This window comes from Gigantopelta aegis, chromosome 4, assembly GCF_016097555.1.
Source record: "Gigantopelta aegis isolate Gae_Host chromosome 4, Gae_host_genome, whole genome shotgun sequence".
NCBI lineage: Eukaryota > Metazoa > Mollusca > Gastropoda > Neomphalida > Peltospiridae > Gigantopelta > Gigantopelta aegis.
In genome coordinates, this window is record NC_054702.1 from 120,591,106 (window position 1) to 120,613,630 (window position 22,525).

Below are 22,525 nucleotides of genomic sequence, written 5' to 3' on the forward strand. Positions count from 1 at the left end.
ACATTGCCATTACAATATTTATTCCTGAATAATACCTGCTTTCAACACTCATTGACTTTATTCAAATTTTAGATTGTGAAGTTTTTAATTTGACTCAGTATACATTGTATGGTCACTTTGCACTGCCTTGAACTTACGTAAAATCTCTCAATATGTGTGTAAAATGTTGTAATATTGTTTTTGTACTTAACTGTATTACAGTTGAAAATGGCATACATGTATCATATGTTTACAAAATTGGTCATACTGAGAAAATTATGTTAAAGTTGACATTTTGTAGGAATACTATTAACATTTTTAAAGCAATAGTTCGGCAAATTCAGTGTACTGTTTGTGTTATATTTGAGGATAAGTGTGTATCTGCTGTGTGTGATATGTGTGTCTTTGATGTGTTTGATATGTGTGCATCTGATGTGTATGTATTTGATCTGAGCGATACATGTGTGTATTTGATGTGTGTGATGTGTTTATTTAATGTGTGTGATATGTCTACATGATGTGTTACAGTTCTCATATCAACCTGTCTCAATAGAGTGAAGATGTGTGTATTTGATGTGATATGTGTGTATTTGATGTGTGTGATATGTGGTTTAAACAATATTTATTTCACAAAAGAAATGGATTGGCAAATAGGCCATTGGCCTATATTAATGCCTCTCCACACATACTTTGTTACATACAATTTATAATATACACATGTATCAATTGACATGTTCTTCAGAGAATTAAAAACAATTACATAATTTGCACTCAATCATAGAAACAAGTCTAAATGACCATTAAATTAATATACTTGTCCATGTGTACACATACCCACGTACATAAATATACCCGATTTCCTAAGATTAACTTACATCAGTGATTCTCATCCACAGTACAGCAGCCAAACTTGCAAGTGACAATGTGATGTAGGATAAATGGCTTTAAGAAATTAAAACGTGAAGCGTTTTGACAATTCGATTCGATTCGATTCTGCTATACGTAAATTAAGGTCCAGAGGGTAATCATTATTACCATATAGCACTGTATGGAGATCAAAACCGCCATTATAAAAATACATTGTTGTACGAATGTTATCATATAGAGGACAGACAAATAGGAAATGTAACGTATCTTCATATGGGTGTCCACAACTACAAATGGAATTATCATAAATATGTCTTGTTGAGGTCACTGCATTATAAACAAAGTCTACAATGAATTATTTGATTTAAGCGTGATCCGAATTCTAAAAATGTCTTATTTAACCCATTTATCTGCGGGGATATACAATTTTAAAATTCTCTAAGAGATTCTATTTGTCTTATATTTTCATCAATACTATTCCACTCACGAACTACTGAGGGTAAAAACAATTTTCTGTATAATTCTGTTCTAGCGTGAATATATTGCAATTGGTCAGCATTACGGAGTGAGTGATTTCCAGAAACTGTTTGGGGTACCAGCGATGATAAATACTTTAACCATTTTGTAACAGCGATGATAAATACTGTGGAGTTATGCCTTTAACCATTTTGTAACAGCGATGATAAATACTGTGGAGTTATGCCTTTAACCATTTTGTAACAGCGATGATAAATACTGTGGAGTTATGCCTTTAACCATTTTGTAACAGCGATGATAAATACTGTGGAGTGTGGAGTTATGCCTTTAACCATTTTGTAACAGGTACATATGAAATACACGACGTTGGTTTAAAGGACTGAATCCAGTTTTGCTATACATTTTCTCATGGCTTGTTCCCCATACAGCACCACACATTGTATGGAGGGTTGGTTTAAAGGACTGAATCCAGTTTTACTATACATTTTCTCATGGCTTGTTCCCCTAACAGCACCACACATTGTACGAAGGGTTGGTTTAAAGGACTGAATCCAGTTTTGCTATACATTTTCTCATGGCTTGTTCCCCATACAGCACCACACATTGTATCAAGGGTTGGTTTAAAGGACTGAATCCAGTTTTGCTATACATTTTCTCATGGCTTGTTCCCCATACAGCACCACACATTGTATCAAGGGTTGGTTTAAAGGACTGAATCCAGTTTTGCTATACATTTTCTCATGGCTTGTTCCCCATACAGCACCACACATTGTATCAAGGGTTGGTTTAAAGGACTGAATCCAGTTTTGCTATACATTTTCTCATGGCTTGTTCCCCATACATCACCACACATTGTATCAAGGGTTGGTTTAAAGGACTGAATCCAGTTTTGCTATACATTTTCTCATGGCTTGTTCCCCATACAGCACCACACATTGTACGAAGGGCATCCAACTGAAGTGTTTCTAATATATTTGCTTGGGCTTCTGTACAATTATCCCAAATATAATCACAATAGTCAAATACTGGCAAAATAAAAGATTTATATAATGTTTCTAGTGTTTTCCTTTTTAGACGATACTTTAAACTAGACAATTTATCATTGGGCTAACTTTATAAACAAGCTGTTGTGTGTGGCAATACCACTGGCCGTCCATTTGGAATGTAAGACCAAAATGTTTATGATTGTTTACATCAGTTATTTTTGAATCTCCAAAGAATATATCTGGTTGGATCTGCTTGTGGATCTTTCTAGAAAATGTGATTGATTCTGTTTTTTCTAGTGAAAATTTAACCTGCCACTTCTCTGCCCAGCTTGATAACAAACTAAGATCCGAATTTATTGTACGACACCCCACTTGATAATCATCTAACACTACATAGAGAGAAGTGTCGTCTGCAAATAATTCAATAGTACTCTCAATATTCTCCACTATATCATTTATATAAACTAGAAATAAAAGTGGCCCTAGCACTGATCCCTGAGGCACTCCTGCCAAAATAGGCTTATTATTAGATTTAAACCCATTGATCACAGTCTTCTGCATGCATTCGTTTTTCTAAGTAACTTTCAAACCACAGTAAAAGTCTTCCACTAATTCCCTTAGTCTGTAATTTATATAATAATCCTTTATACCACACACGATCGAAAGCCTTACTAATATCACAGAATAACCCTTTGACGTCTTTGCCCTCATCCATGTTTGTAAAATAAAATTATAAATATCGGTCAATTGATACAATGTACAATCACCAGACCTAAATCCAGATTGCAAATTAGATATTATACTGTTTTACAAGAAGAAATTGGATACATATTTTAAGACACACGTTTCAAATATTTTTGATACATAACTGGTGAGAGCCACTGGTCTGTAATTATTACACAGGTGAATGCTCCCTTTCGTATGGATTGGAATTATAAACGATTGTTTCCAAATATCAGGAAAAATGGAATACATTAAAGACATGTTAAACAATTTTGTAAGTGGTTTGATTAAATGTTTTCCGAAAATTTTCATAATTCTATTACCAGTCATATCTGGACTGTTAGCTTTTCTTACATCTAATGACTTCAATATATCGTTTAACTCTTCTTCTTTTATTGAGATATCACTCAATTTGTTAATGGCTTTATATTTATCTGGTACATCTTTATCCGGATTTTCAACTCTGGCTTGAGTAATAAAATAATCATTCAATATATTTACAATATCTTCCGCCTCTTCATAAACAATTCCACCACATTCGATTGATGGGATCGTATATTTGGAGTTATCCTTTTTATTTAAATATTGTTTAAGGACCTGCCACCAAACTTTACTTCCATGTTCATTATTTAGTACATTATCCAATTTTGTATTATAATCAGCTTTAGCTTTAGGAACATTTGCAATTACTTTATTTCACGCCTCCCTAAAGGACTCCCAATCCTTCAGTGTATTTCTATCTTTAGCCTTCTTGTGAAATTTATTTTGTTTTCTCATTAATTTTCTAGTATTTCCACTCATCCAAGGAGCATCATTACGCCTAATAGTAACAGTTTTGTGTGGAATAAATTCATTACAAAAATGTATTATAGTTTCAATCAATAAGTTTGCTATACTATTTACATCTTTACTAATAAATGTACTTTTCCAATCATAATTTTGTAAACTATTTTGTAAACCTTGGTTATTGGTATTTTTATAATCATAAATTACTCTTTGGTAACAATTTGCTTTTTTAGTTTTAAAATTGAGAAGAATGTACCTAGCACAGTGATCACTACAAAATGGAGGCAATACACCCTTTTCGAATACCAACTCAAGGGACGAGACAAAAATCAAATCAATAAGAGTTCTAGAAGTTGGTGTGATTCGTGTTGGCTCGGTAATAATCTGATACAATCCAAAGAACTGACAAAAGTGATCAATATGAGGATGGAATGGACGTAACAAATCTTCATTAAAATCACCCACGACAACCGTTTTCATCATCTTATCATTAGCAGATTGTAATGAATCCGAGATTAAATCCGAATATGCTTTACTATAATCAGATCGGTAAAAACAGCCAACAAGTACATTCTGATTCTTAAAGCAAATAGTAATCCACACTGCTTCAAGGCCGTCTCGTTCTATGTCTGGCATAGGCTTAAAATAAATATTTTCTTTGACATAAATAGCCACACCACCACCTCTAGTCAGCCGATCTTTACAGACAGGAGCATGGTATCCCGGAATAACTATTTCATTATTTGTAATATTTGGATTCAGCCATGATTCAGAAATACAAATTATGTCATAACTATTAAGTTCGGCATTAATTAAATCAAGTTTGTCTCTTAAACTACAAACATTCAAGTGAACAATATATGATTACCATCTGGCCCTGGATTAGGATGTACATCACCACAACATAGTAGAAATACTAAGGTCATACGAATACCGACTCGACCAAAACAATGGAACAAATAAATTAATACATAGGTACTTATAATCATCTCTAAGTTATCACCTGCATGTGAAGCTAAAGCTATATGTGTGTATTTGATGTGTGTGATGTGTCTACATGATGTGTTAAAGTTCTTATATCAACCTGTATCTCGATGGAGTGGAGATTGTGTTTATTTGATGTGTGTGATATGTGTATATTTGATATGTGTGATATGTGTACATAGTGTTTTACAGTTCTCATATTAACCTGTATCTTGATGGAGTGAACATATGTGTGTACTTGATGTATTTGATGTATGTGTATTTGATGTGTGTGATATGTCTACATGATGTATTACAGATCTCAATGGTACCGGCCTCGGTGGCATTGTGGTTAGGCCATCGGTCTACAGGCTGGTAGGTACTGGTTTTGGATCCCAGTCGAGACATGGGATTTTTAATACAGATACCGACTCCAAACCCTAAGTCCGCAAGGCTCAATGGGTAGGTGTAATCCACTTGCACCGACCAGTGATCCATAACTGGTTCAACAAAGGCCATGGTTTGTGCTATCCTGCCTGTGGGAAGCGCAAATAAAAGATCCCTTGCTGCCTGTTGTAAAAGAGTAGCCTATGTGGCAACAGTGGGTTTCCTCTAAAAAAACAATGTCAGAATGACCATATGTTTGACGTCCAATAGCCGATGATAAGATAAAAAATCAATGTGCTCTAGTGGCGTCGTTAAATAAAACAAACTTCTTTTTTTTGTATCTCAGTGGAAAGAAGATATGTGTGTATTTGATGTGTATAATATCTGTGATATGTGTACTTGGTGTGTTACAGTTCTCATATCGACCTGTATTATCGATGGAGTGGATATATGTGTGTATTTGGTGTTTGTGATATGTGTGTATTTAATGTGTGTGGTGTGTCTACATGATGTGTTACAGTTCTGATATCAGCGTATATCTCGATGGAGTGGAGATATGTGTGTATTTGATGTGTGTGATAAGTGTGTATTTGATGTGTGTGATATGTGTGTATTTGATGTGTGTGATGTGTCTGCATGATGTGTTAAAGTTCTTATATCAACCTGTATCTCGGTGGAGTGGAGATTGTGTGTATTTAATGTGTGTGATATGCCTGTATGATGTGTTACAGTTCTCATATCAACCTATCTCAATGGAGTGAGGATATGTGTGTGTGATATGTCTGCATGATGTGTTAAAGTTCTTATATCAACCTGTATCTCGATGGAGTGGAGATTGTGTGTATTTAATGTGAATGAATGAATGAATGAATAAATGTTTAACGACACCCCAGCACAAAAATACACTTCGGCTATTGGGTGTCACAAATGGTAAGTAATGTGTGTGATATGTCTACATGATGTGTTACAGTTCTCATAACAACCTGTCTCAATGGAGTGAAGATGTGTGTATTTGATGTGTATGGTATGTCTACATGATGCGTCACAGTTCTTATATCACCCTGTATCTTGATGGAGTGGAGATGTGTGTATTTGATGTGTGTGATATGTGTAATGTGTGTATTTGATGTGTGTTATGTGTATTTGTGTGTGACAGTTCTCATATCGACTTGTATCTCGATGGAGTGGAGATATGTGTGTATTTGATCTGTGAGATATGTGTGTTTGATGTGTGCAACATATGTGTATTTGATGTGTGTGATATGTCTACATGATGTGTTACAGTTCTCATATCGACCTGTATCTCGATGGGAGTGGAAATATCTTGGTATTTAATGCATGTGATATGTGTGTATTTGATGTGTGTGATATGTGTGTATTTGATGTGTGTAATATGTGTGTATTTGATGCATGTGATATGTCTACATGATGTGTTATAGTTTTGATATCGACCTGTATCTCGATGGAGTGGGGATATGTGTGTATTTGATCAGTGAGATATGTGTGTGTTTGATGTGTGTGACATATGTGTATTTGATGTATGTGATATGTCTACATGTGTTACATTTCTCATATTGACCTGCATCTCGATGGGAGTGGAAATATGTTGGTATTTAATATGTGTGATATGTGTATATTTGATGTGTGTATTTGATGCATGTGTATTTGATGTGTGTGATATGTGTGTATTTGATGCATGTGATATGTCTACATGATGTGTTACAGTTTTGATATTGACCTTATCTCAATGGAGTGAGGATATGTGTGTATTTGATGTGTGATATGTGTGTATTTGATATGTATGATATGTGTACATGATGTGTTAGTTTTGATATCGACCTGTATCTTGATGGAGTGGGGATATGTGTGTATTTGATGTGTGAGATATGTGTGTATTTGATGTGTGAGATATGTGTGTATTTGATGTGTGAGATATGTGTGTATTTGATATGTATGATATGTGTACATGATGTGTTAGTTTTGATATCGACCTGTATCTTGATGGAGTGGGGATATGTGTGTATTTGATGTGTGAGATATGTGTGTATTTGATATGTATGATATGTGTACATGATGTGTTACAGTTCTCACATTGACCTGTACCTCGATGGAGTGGAGATTGTGGTCAACAGCAGTGGAAGCCACCATGAGCTGAGGAAAGCGGGAATCCGAGCAGATCTCGTGAAAAATGCTACATCCAAGGTTTGTTGTTACACATAGTGAATGACTCTCGGTTTAATGATACTGGTGACTTGTCATTCCGTATGCAGCATTCAAAATAAGCACTTGTCTGTCTGTCCAAACCAGTGAAAATTTCTCGGTCAAGCATAATGTACCTCAGTTGTTATCTGGTGGACAAGTAAATTTATTTTTTTACAAAACACTATCATTTGAGCAATTGTTGTACTTAAGAAAGAAAAAAAAAACCCAGCGGTGTCGCGTCGCAAAATGTTAAATACAAATATTGTGGTTTAAGAATTAAAAAAACATGGTCTTGATAACACAATAGTCTTTGCTCTTGAATATTCAGAATACCTTGGAGTTGCGATCGAGTTCTGAACTCCCCACTCAGAACGTCTCGGCTGACATGAATAATTTATTTGATTGACATTTTATATTTGATACCATTCATATTTAAAAAAGAAAAGAAAAGTTTGTTTTGTTGTTTAAGTTTAAAACAAAATAGTTGCCTGTTTACCACAAATGTGAAAATCAGTTTTCCTTTGATTTTTGTGAATTACTAATTACATCATCGGTAATTTGATAAAATGAAAACCTGTTAAATTGGGTAATCTAAGACATAACAAATATATTGAGTAACATTTATTATTTTATTATTTAGATTTCTTACACACCTGTTGGTGAGAACACCAAGCGTTATTTTTGGTTACATATGGTTGTTAACACATGTACAATTTCAAGACATATGACTGGCTGCTCCAATGCCATACAACCAATGAAAAACGACATGATCGAAATTGATTAGACTGACGTATAGTTAACCTGACATTCATTGCAAGTCGGCTACAAGTGCAATGGCTGTAAATAACTTTTAGTCGAAAAAGATGTTAAAATTTGCTTAAAACCTGGTTTTTGTGGATATGTAAGAAATAGAATAATACATTCGTGTCCATTAGATACCATTTATCTCACAACTTGTTTAAAAATATATCAAACTCGCTTTCGCTCATTAGATACATTTTAAAACAACTTGTGAGATAAATGGTATCTAATGGCCACTCATGTAGTATTCTCTATATAAACAACTCATTGTGAGATAAATGGTATCTAATGGCCACTCATGTAGTATTCTCTATATAAACAACTCATTGTGAGATAAATGGTATCTAACGGCCATTCCTATATTATTCTCTATGTAAGTTATATTTACATATGTCTCTGCAGTGAATTTTATGAAATATGTTACTTAAAAATAATTTTGTATGACAAAACAAAATTATGGTCGATCAACAGACCTGTGATAAAAACAGGATAAGCTTGATCACGTGGTTTCTTGTTGATTTGTTATCAGAACAAATCTGGAAATAACAGACCTGTGAAAAGACAGGATAAGCTTGATACGTGGTTTCTTGTTGATTTGTTATCAGAACAAATCTGGAAATAACAGACCTGTGAAAAGACAGGATAAGCTTCATCACGTGGTTTCTTGTTGATTTGTTATCAGAACAAATCTGGAAATAACAGACCTGTGAAAAGACAGGATAAGCTTCATCACGTGGTTTCTTGTTGATTTGTTATCAGAACAAATCTGGAAATAACAGGCCCGTTCTATATAAATAAACATTAAAATATGGCTTGTCTCCCCACCATAGAGGTTGTTAATTTTTAATGTGTATTTAACCAAATAAATTCTTCGGCTTGGATTCGTGGAAATATGTCGACTATTTAATTTTCAGATGAAATTACAAAATGTGATAGTCTGACAAAACATCAACTTGTTTGGTGATCAAAACGTACCCCACCTCCCAAGTCAAGTACTTATAGCTTGCATCATTATATCCATATTTGATTGTAGTTGTTATTTGACAGTTTGATTACTTTTTCCATATTTCTTAGTGAATAGAATACAACAAAGACTTTTACTTCAGTCTAAACCCCTGCAAACTGGATACCTATCGAAAACAGACTTTACTTTAGGACCAATTTGGCAAATGGGGTTAGGCTACTGTTTAGAGGAGAATCACTGCATCATGTAAACTTGTACGTACTAGTATATGTAACAGTACATGTACATGATTAATAAAGGACAGCAGTAACATTATTTTAACATTTGGTGACAGGCACATTTTCATTTATGACAGGTCATTTCGACAAGCACCGCCAAAAAATTATTACCAGGCCTTCAGCTGAGAGTGAAAGTTGAAAACCAGTGGCTTGGTCTGAAGGGAATATTCTCGAGAACAATTTAACTGGCTTTCATTGAATCCTAAACAAAAACACTAAAAAACAATTATGACTTTTTTTTTGGCATTCTGCAACTATCTCGACTGTATGACATTCTGCAATTTGTTGCAGTCACCTGAGTCACAAATTATTTGAAGAGAAGAGTAATAAGTGAATTGGTTTAAAAAGAAAAGCCCATGGCTTTAACTTTTCCTTTTACATTCACCTCATAGGTGGACAAGTCAAAATATTGGCAGACAAGTAGATTTTGTGGTATACTTGTCTGGTGGACAAGTGAAAAAAACAAAATCTTATTTCTATCACTGATGACACTGGTGAGTTGTCATTCAGTATGTACGACTCGAGGTTTAATGATACTGGTGAGTTGTCATTCAGTATGTATGACTCGAGGTTTAATGATACTGGTGAGTTGTCATTCAGTATGTATGACTCGAGGTTTAATGATACTGGTGAGTTGTCATTCAGTATGTACGACTCCAGGTTTAATGATACTGGTGAGTTGACATTCAATATGTATGACTCAAGGTTTAATGATACTGGTGATTCAGTATGTACAACTCCAGGTTTAATGATATTGGTGAGTTGTCATTCAGTATGTACGACTCGAGGTTTAATGATACTGGTGAGTTGTCATTCAGTATGTACGACTCGAGGTTTAATGATACTGGTGAGTTGTCATTCAGTATGTATGACTCGAGGTTTAATGATACTGGTGAGTTGTCATTCAGTATGTACGACTCGAGGTTTAATGATACTGGTGATTCAGTATGTACGACTCAAGGTTTAATGATACTGGTGAGTTGTCGTTCAGTATGTATGACTCCAGGTTTAATGATACTGGTGAGTTGACATTCAATATGTATGACTCCAGGTTTAATGATACTGGTGAGTTGACATTCAATATGTATGACTCAAGGTTTAATGATACTGGTGATTCAGTATGTACAACTCCAGGTTTAATGATATTGGTGAGTTGTCATTCAGTATGTACGACTTGAGGTTTAATGATACTGGTGAGTTGTCATTCAGTATGTACGACTCTAGGTTTAATGATACTGATGAGTTGTCATTCACTATGTACGACACAAGGTTTAATGATACTGGTGATTCAGTATGCACGACTCTAGGTTTAATGATACTGGTGAGTTGTCATTCAGTACGTACGACTCGAGGTTTAATGATACTGGTGAGTTGTCATTCAGTATGTACGACTCGAGGTTTAATGATACTGGTAATTCAGTATGTATGACTCAAGGTTTAATGATACTGGTGATTCAGTATGTATGACTCGAGATTTAATGATACTGGTGATTCAGTATGTATGACTCGAGGTTTAATGATACTGGTGATTCTGTATGTATGACTCGAGGTTTAATGATACTGGTGATTCAGTATGTACGACTCGAGGTTTAATGATACTGGTGATTCAGTATGTACGACTCGAGATTTAATGATACTGGTGAGTTGTCATTCAGTATGTACGACTCGAGGTTTAATGATACTGGTGATTCAGTATGTACGACTCGAGGTTTAATGATACTGATGATTCAGTATGTACGACTCGAGGTTTAATGATACTGGTGATTCAATACGTACGACTCGAGGTTTAATGATACTGATGATTCAGTACGTATGACTCGAGGTTTAATGATACTGGTGATTCAGTATGTACGACTCGAGGTTTAATGATACTGGTGATTCAGTATGTGCGACTCAAGGTTTAATGATACTGGTGATTCAGTATGTATGACTCAAGGATTAATGATACTGGTGATTCAGTATGTACAACTCTAGGTTTAATGATACTGGTGATTCAGGATGTACGACTCAAGGCTTAATGTACTGGTGATACAGTATGTATGACTCGAAGTTTAATGATACTGGAGATTCAGTATGTACGACTCAAGGTTTAATGATACTGGTGAGTTGTCATTCAGTATGTACGACTCAAGGTTTAATGATAATGGTGAGTTGTCATTCAGTATGTACGACTCGAGGTTTAATGATACTGGTGATTCAGTATGTACGACTCTAGGTTTAATGATACTGGTGAGTTGTCATTCAATATGTGCGACTCTAGGTTTAATGATACTGTTGATTCAGTATGTACAACTCGATGTTTAATGATACTGGTGATTCAGTATGTACGACTCTAGGTTTAATGATACTGGTGAGTTGTCATTCAATATGTGCGACTCTAGGTTTAATGATACTGTTGATTCAGTATATACAACTCGATGTTTAATGATACTGGTGATTCAGTATATACGACTTGAGGTTTAATAATACTGGTGAGTTGTCATTCAGTATGTGCCACTCTAGGTTTAATGATACTGGTGATTCAGTATGTACGACTCGATATTTAATGATACTGGTGATTCAGTATGTACGAGTCTATGTTTAATGATACTGGTGATTTAGTATATACGACTCGGAGGTTTAATGATACTGGTGATACATTATGTACGACTCGAGGTTTAATGATACTGGTGATTCAGTATGTACATCTCGAGGTTTAACGATACTGGTGATTCAGTATGTACGACTCGAGGTTTAATGATACTGGTGATTCAGTACGTACGACTCGAGGTTTAATGATACTGGTGAGTTGTCATTCAGTATGTGCGACTCGAAGTTTAATGATAATGGTGAGTTGTCATTCAGTATGTACGACTCGAGGTTTAATTATACTGGTGATTCAGTATGTACGACTCAAGGTTTAATGATACTGGTGATTCAGTATATACGACTCAAGGTTTAATGATACTGCTGAGTTTTCATTCAGTATGTACGACTCGAGGTTTAATGATACTGGTGAGTTGTCATTCAGTATGTATGACTCGATGTTTAATGATACTGGTGAGTTGTCATTCAGTATGTATGACTCAAGGTTTAATGATACGGGTGATACAGTATGTACGACTCGAGGTTTAATGATACTGGTGAGCTATCATTCATTATGTAACCCAGTAGGTTTTTAACTTTACTCTGTGTTTGAGAAATTTTCTACAAACAAAACTACGGCCAATTCCTGACCATATATCCCAAGGAGAAAAAAATGCTTAAAATTACCTTTATAAAAGATGACTTATTTCTATTTTATTTTATTATTTATCTAATTTTTATTATTTATTTATTTCATTATATTATTTGCAAACTAATATATTTTTAAATGAAACAAAATAAGGATTTACACATCATTAGTACATCCCTAATATACTGGTAACTATTGAGTTAATTTAATTACTATCAACATATACACCATGAATATAATTACTATCAACATACATACACCATGGATATAATTAGTATCAACATATATACACCATGGATATAATTACTATCAACATATACACCATGGATATAATTACTATCAACATACATACACCATGGATATAATTACTATCAACATATACACCATGGATATAATTGCTATCAACATATACACCATGTATATAATTACTGTCAACATATATACACCATGGATATAATTACTATCAACATATATACACCATGGATATAATTACTATTGACATATATACCATGAATATAATTACTATCAACATACATACACCATGGCTATAAGTACTATCAACATATTCACCATGGATATAATTACTATCAACATATATACCATGAATATAATTACTATCAACATACATACACCATGGATATAATTACTATGAACATACATACACTATGGATATAATTACTATGAACATACATACACTATGGATGTAATTACTATCAACATATATACACCATGGATATAATTACTATCAACATGGATATGATGACTATCAACATACATACACTGGATATAATTACTATCAACATGCATACACTATGGATATAATTACTATCAACATACATACACTATGGATATAATTACTATCAACATATATACACCGTGGATATAATTACTATCAACATACATACACTATGGATATATACACCATGGATATAATTACTATCAACATATATACACCGTGGATGTAATTACTATCAACATATATATACCGTGGATATAATTACTATCAACATATACACCATGGATATAATTACTATCAACATACATACACCATGGATATAATTACTATCGACATACATACACTATGGATATAATTACTATCAACATACATACATCATGGATATAATTACTATCAACATATACACCATGGATATAATTACTATCAACATATATACACCATGGATATAGTTACTATCAACATATATACACTGGATATAATTACTATCAACGTATATATAACGGTACTCTGAATGACGACAAATGAGTCACAGGAAGGGTTCACAGTTTATTCATACAAGGGAAACAAAACAAAACGACCCTGTAAAGACAATAAACAATAATAAATATCACAGGCTTAAATAGTTAAAATACACACATAAAACTCAATCAACATTCAATCATATACATAATTCATAATTCAAAGATGATTGAATTATATCAAGGCATATAAATAACATATATAGCATGATCTGCCTTTATTCAACACCTGGGTAATTATACCAACTTAACTTCCCTTAATGTACTCGCTACCAAAATAAAATACTAAATGAATAAATGTAAATAAAATGCGTAACGCTTAATTGGAAAGGGCATCTGTTATATATTTATATTAAGTAATTAACCCATCTATCATATATGGAAATACGCATCTACTACACAAGTATATTAATACTTATTAATATAATCCACTATATAAATCTCCAGTGATGGAATACACCACAAACAATCCAATAATCTTTTATACTATACACATACGATTCAGTTGCACTGGCCAGGTGCTCATGAAACGTACGTGCGGCATACAAAGCATGTGCGTTATATGACAAATACTACACACAATACAAATACATTACATTACACCACACACCTTTGCTATGGGAAAAATGGTCAGTAACTGAAGAGTTCTTGTTACATAATTCCAGCCTAGAAACAAATAAAATGGCATAAGTTATCATGTAAATATCATTATTCCAATATGGCTGCCATGAATAACTTTAAACGTTAACTATACACTTTTATACACAATTAACTAAGAAAATAACTCATTCATATATATTACTTTAAAATATGAGTTATTATATATAGTAACATTATATAACTTTAGTTGGTTTTATATTTATTACTAAGCTTACTATTAAACAACTTTACCATTCTTTTATTATAACATGTTTACTAGCTTTCAATCAAAACTCTTTTAATGTATATAAAAGTACGTACTGGTTATAAATACTGTGTTATATTATAATTATATTATAACATGCTTGTTAGTCTTACCTTATGTGCACGTGGTACAGAAATGGAAAGAAATTAAACAGAGCGGAGCAGTGAAAAGAACGTCTTTACCAAAATAATTATTACAGTAGTGTCTGTCACGTGATCATTAAAACGGTGACCACTACACAATAAACTATAGCGATTGGTCTAAATACCCGCACGGACAATTCGCCCTAATCGTTGGCGGGAAACATCACTTGGACGTTGCCCGTATAGTATATTCTATACGGGAAAACCTAATAAACGAATAAAACATTAATTAAAGGTAAAATAAACAATTATGTACAGAATAAAACACATTAGTGAAAGGTGTACGTTATAGTATTTACATGGACCTCACACATTTCACTCGCTTACATATATACACCATGGATATAATTACTATCAACATATATACACCATGGATATAACTACTTATTATGCTGTGCCCCCATTTATGTTTTGCTTCCCCATTTCACATTCTGCCACCCTCCCTCAATATATTTCTGCACCTCTCTTTTTTTTTTTGCAATCTACTGTATTTTACTGCACCCAGATCTGTTATTACACTGAACAAAAATAATGAATGCACGTTCCACATCAAAGATTTCAGCCAAACTTGGTACAAACTATAATCTCATTGCTCTTACAAATGTTGTTATTTTTTGCAATGATACAAAATCTAATATGGCTGACCTAGCCTCTGATCGGCTGAGAGATTTTTGACTTGGTATCAAATTCCACGATGTAGATTTCAACCAAAGCTGGTGCAAATGATATAGTTATTTGTGAAATTGATATACTTGAAATTTTAATATACTTGTGACAGTTAAACTTTGCACAGCTCTTTACACTTATATATTAGTGTTGATATCAATTCATGCCACAGTTTGACTCAACAGCTGGGGTGTCCTTCATGTGCGTGAGTGTCGTTCAAAATTCATTAATTCCTTCTGACCATGGCCAGTTTACATCTTCATTTATTCCCTAATTATATCACAGGTGTACTAAAAGAAGTGGATTGAACATGTAAAACTGAAAAAAAAATTATATCTACCTTTCTAATTACCTTTTTTCAACATGGTGATATTTAATTGTTTAATTACCTGTATTTCAGTGTGATGATATTTACCTGTATTTCAGTGTGATGTTATTTACCCGTTTCATTACCTGTATTTCAGTGTGATGATATTTACCTGTTTCATTACCTCTATTTCAGTGTGATGATATTTACCTGTTTCATTACCTCTATTTCAGTGTGATGATATTTACCTGTTTCATTACCTCTATTTCAGTGTGATGATATTTACCTGTTTCATTACCTGTATTTCAGTGTGATGATATTTACCTGTTTCATGACCTGTATTTCATTGTGATGATATTTACGGTTTAATTTTCAGTGTGGTGGTGTGTACCTGTTTTCCAACCTGGTTGGCTGTGATGGAGAGAGGGTTTACTATGATGGAGGATCAATGGTTGCAGTTAATGGCCAGCTAGTTGCTCAGGGCCCACAGTTTTCACTTGGTGAAGTTGTAAGTTGTCTGCAGTAGTAAACACTCAAGTTGTCTGCAATAGTAAACACTCGCTCGGTGAAGTTGTAAGTTGTCTGCAGTAGTAAACACTCGCTCGGTGAAGTTGTAAGTTGTCTGGAATAGTAAACGCTCGCTCCGTGAAGTTGTAAGTTGTCTGCAGTAGTAAACACTCGCTCGGTGAAGTTGTAAGTTGTCTGCAGTAGTAAACACTCGCTCGGTGAAGTTGTAAGTTGTCTGCAGTAGTAAACACTCGCTCGGTGAAGTTGTAAATTGTCTGCAGTAGTAAACACTCGGTGAAGTTGTAAGTTGTATGCAGTAGTAAACACTCACTCGGTGAAGTTGTAAGTTGTCTGCAGTAGTAAACACTCACTCGAAGTTGTAAGTTGTCTGCAGTAGTAAACACTCACTCGGTGAAGTTGTAAGTTGTCTGCAGTAGTAAACGCTCGGTGAAGTTGTAAATTGTCTGCAGTAGTAAACACTCGCTCGGTGAAGTTGTAAGTTGTCTGCAGTAGTAAATGCTTGGTGAAGTTGTAAGTTGTCTGCAGTAGTAAACACTCGCTCGGTGAAGTTGTAAGTTGTCTGCAGTAGTAAACACTCGCTCGGTGAAGTTGTAAGTTGTCTGCAGTAGTAAACACTCGCTCGGTGAAGTTGTAAGTTGTCTGCAGTAGTAAACACTCGCTCGGTGAAGTTGTAAGTTGTCTGCAGTAGTAAACACTCGCTCGGTGAAGTTGTAAGTTGTCTGGAATAGTAAACACTCGCTCGGTGAAGTTGTAAGTTGTCTGCAGTAGTAAACACTCGCTCGGTGAAGTTGTAAGTTGTCTGTAGTAGTAAACACTCGCTCGGTGAAGTTGTAATAGTAAACACTCACTCGATGAAGTTGTAAGTTGTCTGCAGTAGTAAACACTCACTCGGTGAAGTTGTAAGTTGTCTGCAGTAGTAAACACTCACTCGATGAAGTTGTAAGTTGTCTGCAGTAGTAAACACTCACTCGGTGAAGTTGTAAGTTGTCTGCAGTAGTAAACACTCACTCGGTGAAGTTGTAAGTTGTCTGCAGTAGTAAACACTCACTCGGTGAAGTTGTAAGTTGTCTGCAGTAGTAAACACTCACTCGGTGAAGTTGTAAGTTGTCTGCAGTAGTAAACACTCACTCGGTGAAGTTGTAAGTTGTCTGCAGTAGTAAACACTCACTCGGTGAAGTTGTAAGTTGTCTGCAGTAGTAAACACTCACTCGGTGAAGTTGTAAGTTGTCTGCAATAGTAAACACTCACTCGATGAAGTTGTAAGTTGTCTGCAGTAGTAAACACTCGCTCAGTGAAGTTGTAAGTTGTCTGCAGTAGTAAACACTCACTCGGTGAAGTTGTAATAGTAAACACTCACTCGATGAAGTTGTAAGTTGTCTGTAATAGTAAACACTCACTCGGTGAAGTTGTAAGTTGTCTGCAGTAGTAAACACTCACTCGGTGAAGTTGTAATAGTAAACACTCACTCGATGAAGTTGTAAGTTGTCTGTAATAGTAAACACTCGCTCGATGAAGTTGTAAGTTGTCTGCAGTAGTAAACACTCACTCGGTGAAGTTGTAATAGTAAACACTCACTCGATGAAGTTGTAAGTTGTCTGTAGTAGTAAACACTCGCTCGATGAAGTTGTAAGTTGTCTGTAATAGTAAACACTCACTCGGTGAAGTTGTAAGTTGTCTGCAGTAGTAAACACTCACTCGGTGAAGTTGTAATAGTAAACACTCACTCGATGAAGTTGTAAGTTGTCTGCAGTAGTAAACACTCACTCGGTGAAGTTGTAAGTTGTCTGCAGTAGTAAACACTCACTCGGTGAAGTTGTAAGTTGTCTGCAGTAGTAAACACTCACTCGATGAAGTTGTAAGTTGTCTGCAGTAGTAAACACTCACTCGGTGAAGTTGTAAGTTGTCTGCAGTAGTAAACACTCACTCGGTGAAGTTGTAAGTTGTCTGCAGTAGTAAACACTCACTCGGTGAAGTTGTAAGTTGTCTGCAGTAGTAAACACTCACTCGATGAAGTTGTAAGTTGTCTGCAGTAGTAAACACTCGCTCGGTGAAGTTGTAATAGTAAACACTCACTCGATGAAGTTGTAAGTTGTCTGTAATAGTAAACACTCGCTCGATGAAGTTGTAAGTTGTCTGCAGTAGTAAACACTCACTTGATGAAGTTGTAAGTTGTCTGCAGTAGTAAACACTCACTCGGTGAAGTTGTAAGTTGTCTGCAGTAGTAAACACTCACTCGGTGAAGTTGTAAGTTGTCTGCAGTAGTAAACACTCGCTCGGTGAAGTTGTAATAGTAAACACTCACTCGATGAAGTTGTAAGTTGTCTGTAATAGTAAACACTCACTCGATGAAGTTGTAAGTTGTCTGCAGTAGTAAACACTCACTCGATGAAGTTGTAAGTTGTCTGCAGTAGTAAACACTCACTCGGTGAAGTTGTAAGTTGTCTGCAGTAGTAAACACTCACTCGGTGAAGTTGTAAGTTGTCTGCAGTAGGAAACACTCGCTCGGTGAAGTTGTAATAGTAAACACTCACTCGATGAAGTTGTAAGTTGTCTGTAATAGTAAACACTCGCTCGGTGAAGTTGTAAGTTGTCTGCAGTAGTAAACACTCGCTCGGTGAAGTTGTAAGTTGTCTGCAGTAGTAAACACTCGCTCGGTGAAGTTGTAAGTTGTCTGCAGTAGTAAACACTCGCTCGGTGAAGTTGTAAGTTGTCTGCAGTAGTAAACACTCGCTCGGTGAAGTTGTAAGTTGTCTGCAGTAGTAAACACTCACTCGGTGAAGTTGTAAGTTGTCTGCAGTAGTAAACACTCACTCGTTGAAGTTGTAAGTTGTCTGCAGTAGTAAACACTCACTCGGTGAAGTTGTAAGTTGTCTGCAGTAGTAAACACTCACTCGGTGAAGTTGTAAGTTGTCTGCAGTAGTAAACACTCACTTGGTGAAGTTGTAAGTTGTCTGCAGTAGTAAACACTCACTCGGTGAAGTTGTAAGTTGTCTGCAGTAGTAAACACTCACTCGATGAAGTTGTAAGTTGTCTGCAGTAGTAAACACTCGCTCGGTGAAGTTGTAAGTTGTCTGCAGTAGTAAACACTCGCTCGGTGAAGTTGTAAGTTGTCTGCAGTAGTAAACACTCGCTCGGTGAAGTTGTAAGTTGTCTGCAGTAGTAAACACTCACTCGGTGAAGTTGTAAGTTGTCTGCAGTAGTAAACACTCACTCGGTGAAGTTGTGTAGGAAGTAATGTTATAGCTGCAGTGTCTGGAATATTTTTATTATTTAAGCATTTAGAATAGATGATCCAGTTCTGTTTGGTACATAAAAGTACCACCACATCGCTATAGTTTCGCAATGCTCGCTTATCTACATTATCTAGGTCAACTGCAAACCCAATGGCCAGGTTGTTTTTCTTCAATTAGTGGGACGCCAGTAGAACTGGGAATTTGCACATACCTCCAAAATATATTTATATCCATAGAGGTATGGTACAATACCTTTCCAGGGGTCGGTGGAGGATTTGCCTTGAAATTTTGACAGTGACCAGCGGTAAGGGGGTGATAATAATTACGTAACACTCTAGGAGTGGAGGAAGAGGGCGGTATGTTCAATATACATAACATTTATGAAGACTATATGTTATGTGGTGTGTTTTTTTAAATGCGCGGTTGGTCTAGGATCGATCCCCATTGGCGGGATTGTTCCAGCCAGTGCGCCATGACTGGTATATAAAAGGCCATGGTATGTGATATTCTGTCTGTGGGATGGTACATATAAATGATCCCTTCCTAAAAAAAAAAAAATAATAAAAAAATATTTTTAAAATGTAGCGGGTTTCCAAGGCGCGTGTGCAGGGATTTCAGTGGGGTTGGGGGTTATAGACTGCATTGAGTGAAGTTTATATGGGGCCATGTTCCCCCAGAAAATATATTTCAATTTGTTTTTATCTTGGTCAGGGAAGGGTTTCGACCCCCAATACCCTTCCCCCTGCACATGCGCCCGTTTCCTCTCTTAGATTATATGTCAAAATTAGCAAACGTTTGATATCCAAAAGCAGATGATTATTAAATCAATATGCTCTAACACTGACGTCGTTAAACAAAACAAACTAACTTTACCCTTTCCAAACGAAATAATATTTATTTGAATTTGTCGATTTTACCAAACGTAAAATAAAAAGTGAAAACGGTAATTTTCTGCTTTAGTATATTTTATTAAAAATATATACATGATCAATGTGTTATACAAACCAAACTTTGAAAGTTCTACTAACACTTTATAAAATATTAATTCTTATATAGGAAGGTACGATTGTTGATAGTACATTGTCAAGATCAAAACTGGGTTTAACGAAAGAATAGTATGTATCCTCAATCGAACGTTCTTTGTACAGCGCAAGAATTCTCATTTCATTTTTTTAGACAAACCCTACAATTTCAAATCCGCAAACGCACCTGTTAACTTAAATTGACAACAGGCTGTTGTTTGTGGTTTGCCGAGCTATGGCCGCACAGGCAACAAATCGAGCGTGTAGTTTTGACATTCTCCGTTCATAGTGAACACACACAAATTTTTTAAAAGTGCAGTTGAACTTGTATTTCATATTTGTGCATGTTATTATTATATGGTAACCAGACACTGTAACTTTAAAGACATATTTAGTGTTCCGTCTTAATATTGCAGTGTGTATTAATCTGAACAAATATATAAAATATATTAATCTTTACATTTTTCAGCATGTCACCACAACAACTGTTGTATATATTGAAAGTAATCTTGATATTTTTCAGCATGTCACCACAACAACTGTTGTATATATTGAAAGTAATCTTGATATTTTTCAGCATGTCACCACGGCAACTGTTGACCTTGAAGATGTGAGAATGTACAAGAATTCAATGCGGAGTCGGACTGATGCAGTAAGACATCTTATCATCTGTTTGTTTGATGTTGATTTTAGAAAAAATCGCATTAACATTCGGTAGGCCTATCTGTTTTTGTCTTCGGGCGATGTTTGGGATTTTGTTATGTACAGCCCGAACATGAAAAATAAGGTTTTTTTCTAAAAAATATTTGTCCTACATTTCTTTTTTTAACACGCATAAATGCATCGTGCTGAGGTGTATCTTTGTGCCATATATGAACAATGTACACCTCGGCATTAACATTCGGGCTTTGTTTTTGTCTCCGGGCTGCAAATAGGCTGAACTGGGGGGACAGGCTTGGAACAGACAAGTTCATTAATAAAAGTTTTGGTGCCATTCCCATCGACCATCTTAGATAATTGTCGTAATCCCCAGGTGTGAAGTGGTCACTGCAAATCATATCCCATCTTGATGGTCCTTTCCAATACACACATGTTCGGTTTAAGAACTGCTTCCATGCAAACAATGTTGGTTTGTTTTTCAGAAAAATATGCGAACTTATTTTGCCTTTAACTGCAGCTTTTGTACATCCATACACTGAACAATGGTTCACCATGTTTCACATTTTAAAGATATCTTCAAAATAATATTCCACAAATACAATTCAATTCAATAGAATAACATTTTCGCGTTTTAAAAATACACGTGTTCCACTTCCATCTAAAATGTCTGAAAGGCTGCGAAGCAATGGGAAAAGCACGACCATTTATTGCGAAATAATTAAAAACGGGTAAATTTTAAAATTTTAATTTTATTGATACTTCCTCAGGGGTGCACAAATGTGAAATTGTGATAGTTGCCCGGTGGACAACCAGTAGCTGAAGTTTGGTTGCCCAACATCATCTCTTGATTGCCCACATAGAGTATTATGAATATAATTTTGAACTGTCTTTAAAATGAAACTGAAATTTAAAATGTTTTTATTATTATCATTACTTATCAGTTTAGTTTTATTTCTTTTTTAACATTATTTATCAACAGCTCATCTTCGCTTAGGCTGAAAAAAAGTTTGTTTTGTTTAACGACACCACTGGAGCACATTGATTAATTAATCATCGGCTATTGGATGTCAAACATTTGGTAATTCTGACTCGTAGTCATCATAGGAAACCCGCTACATTTTTCTTAATGCAGCAAGGGATCTTTTATATGCACTTTCCCACAGACAGGAAGGCACATACCA

The 22,525-nt window shown here is 35.1% G+C and overlaps 1 protein-coding gene across 1 annotated transcript in view; it reads left to right on the forward strand.

Annotated features, from left to right (window-relative positions):
• LOC121370242 (glutamine-dependent NAD(+) synthetase-like) overlaps window positions 1-21,336 on the forward strand; it is a gene marked incomplete at its 3' end in the record, with an annotated part of 85,213 nt that extends 63,877 nt beyond the window's left edge. Inside the window, exons 7-9 of the mRNA XM_041495366.1 lie at window positions 7,253-7,370; window positions 16,278-16,409; window positions 21,262-21,336. Coding sequence (XP_041351300.1) covers window positions 7,253-7,370; window positions 16,278-16,409; window positions 21,262-21,336 — 325 coding nt within the window. The remainder of the gene's footprint in view (window positions 1-7,252; window positions 7,371-16,277; window positions 16,410-21,261) is intronic.
• Between the last annotated feature and the right edge of the window lie 1,189 nt (window positions 21,337-22,525).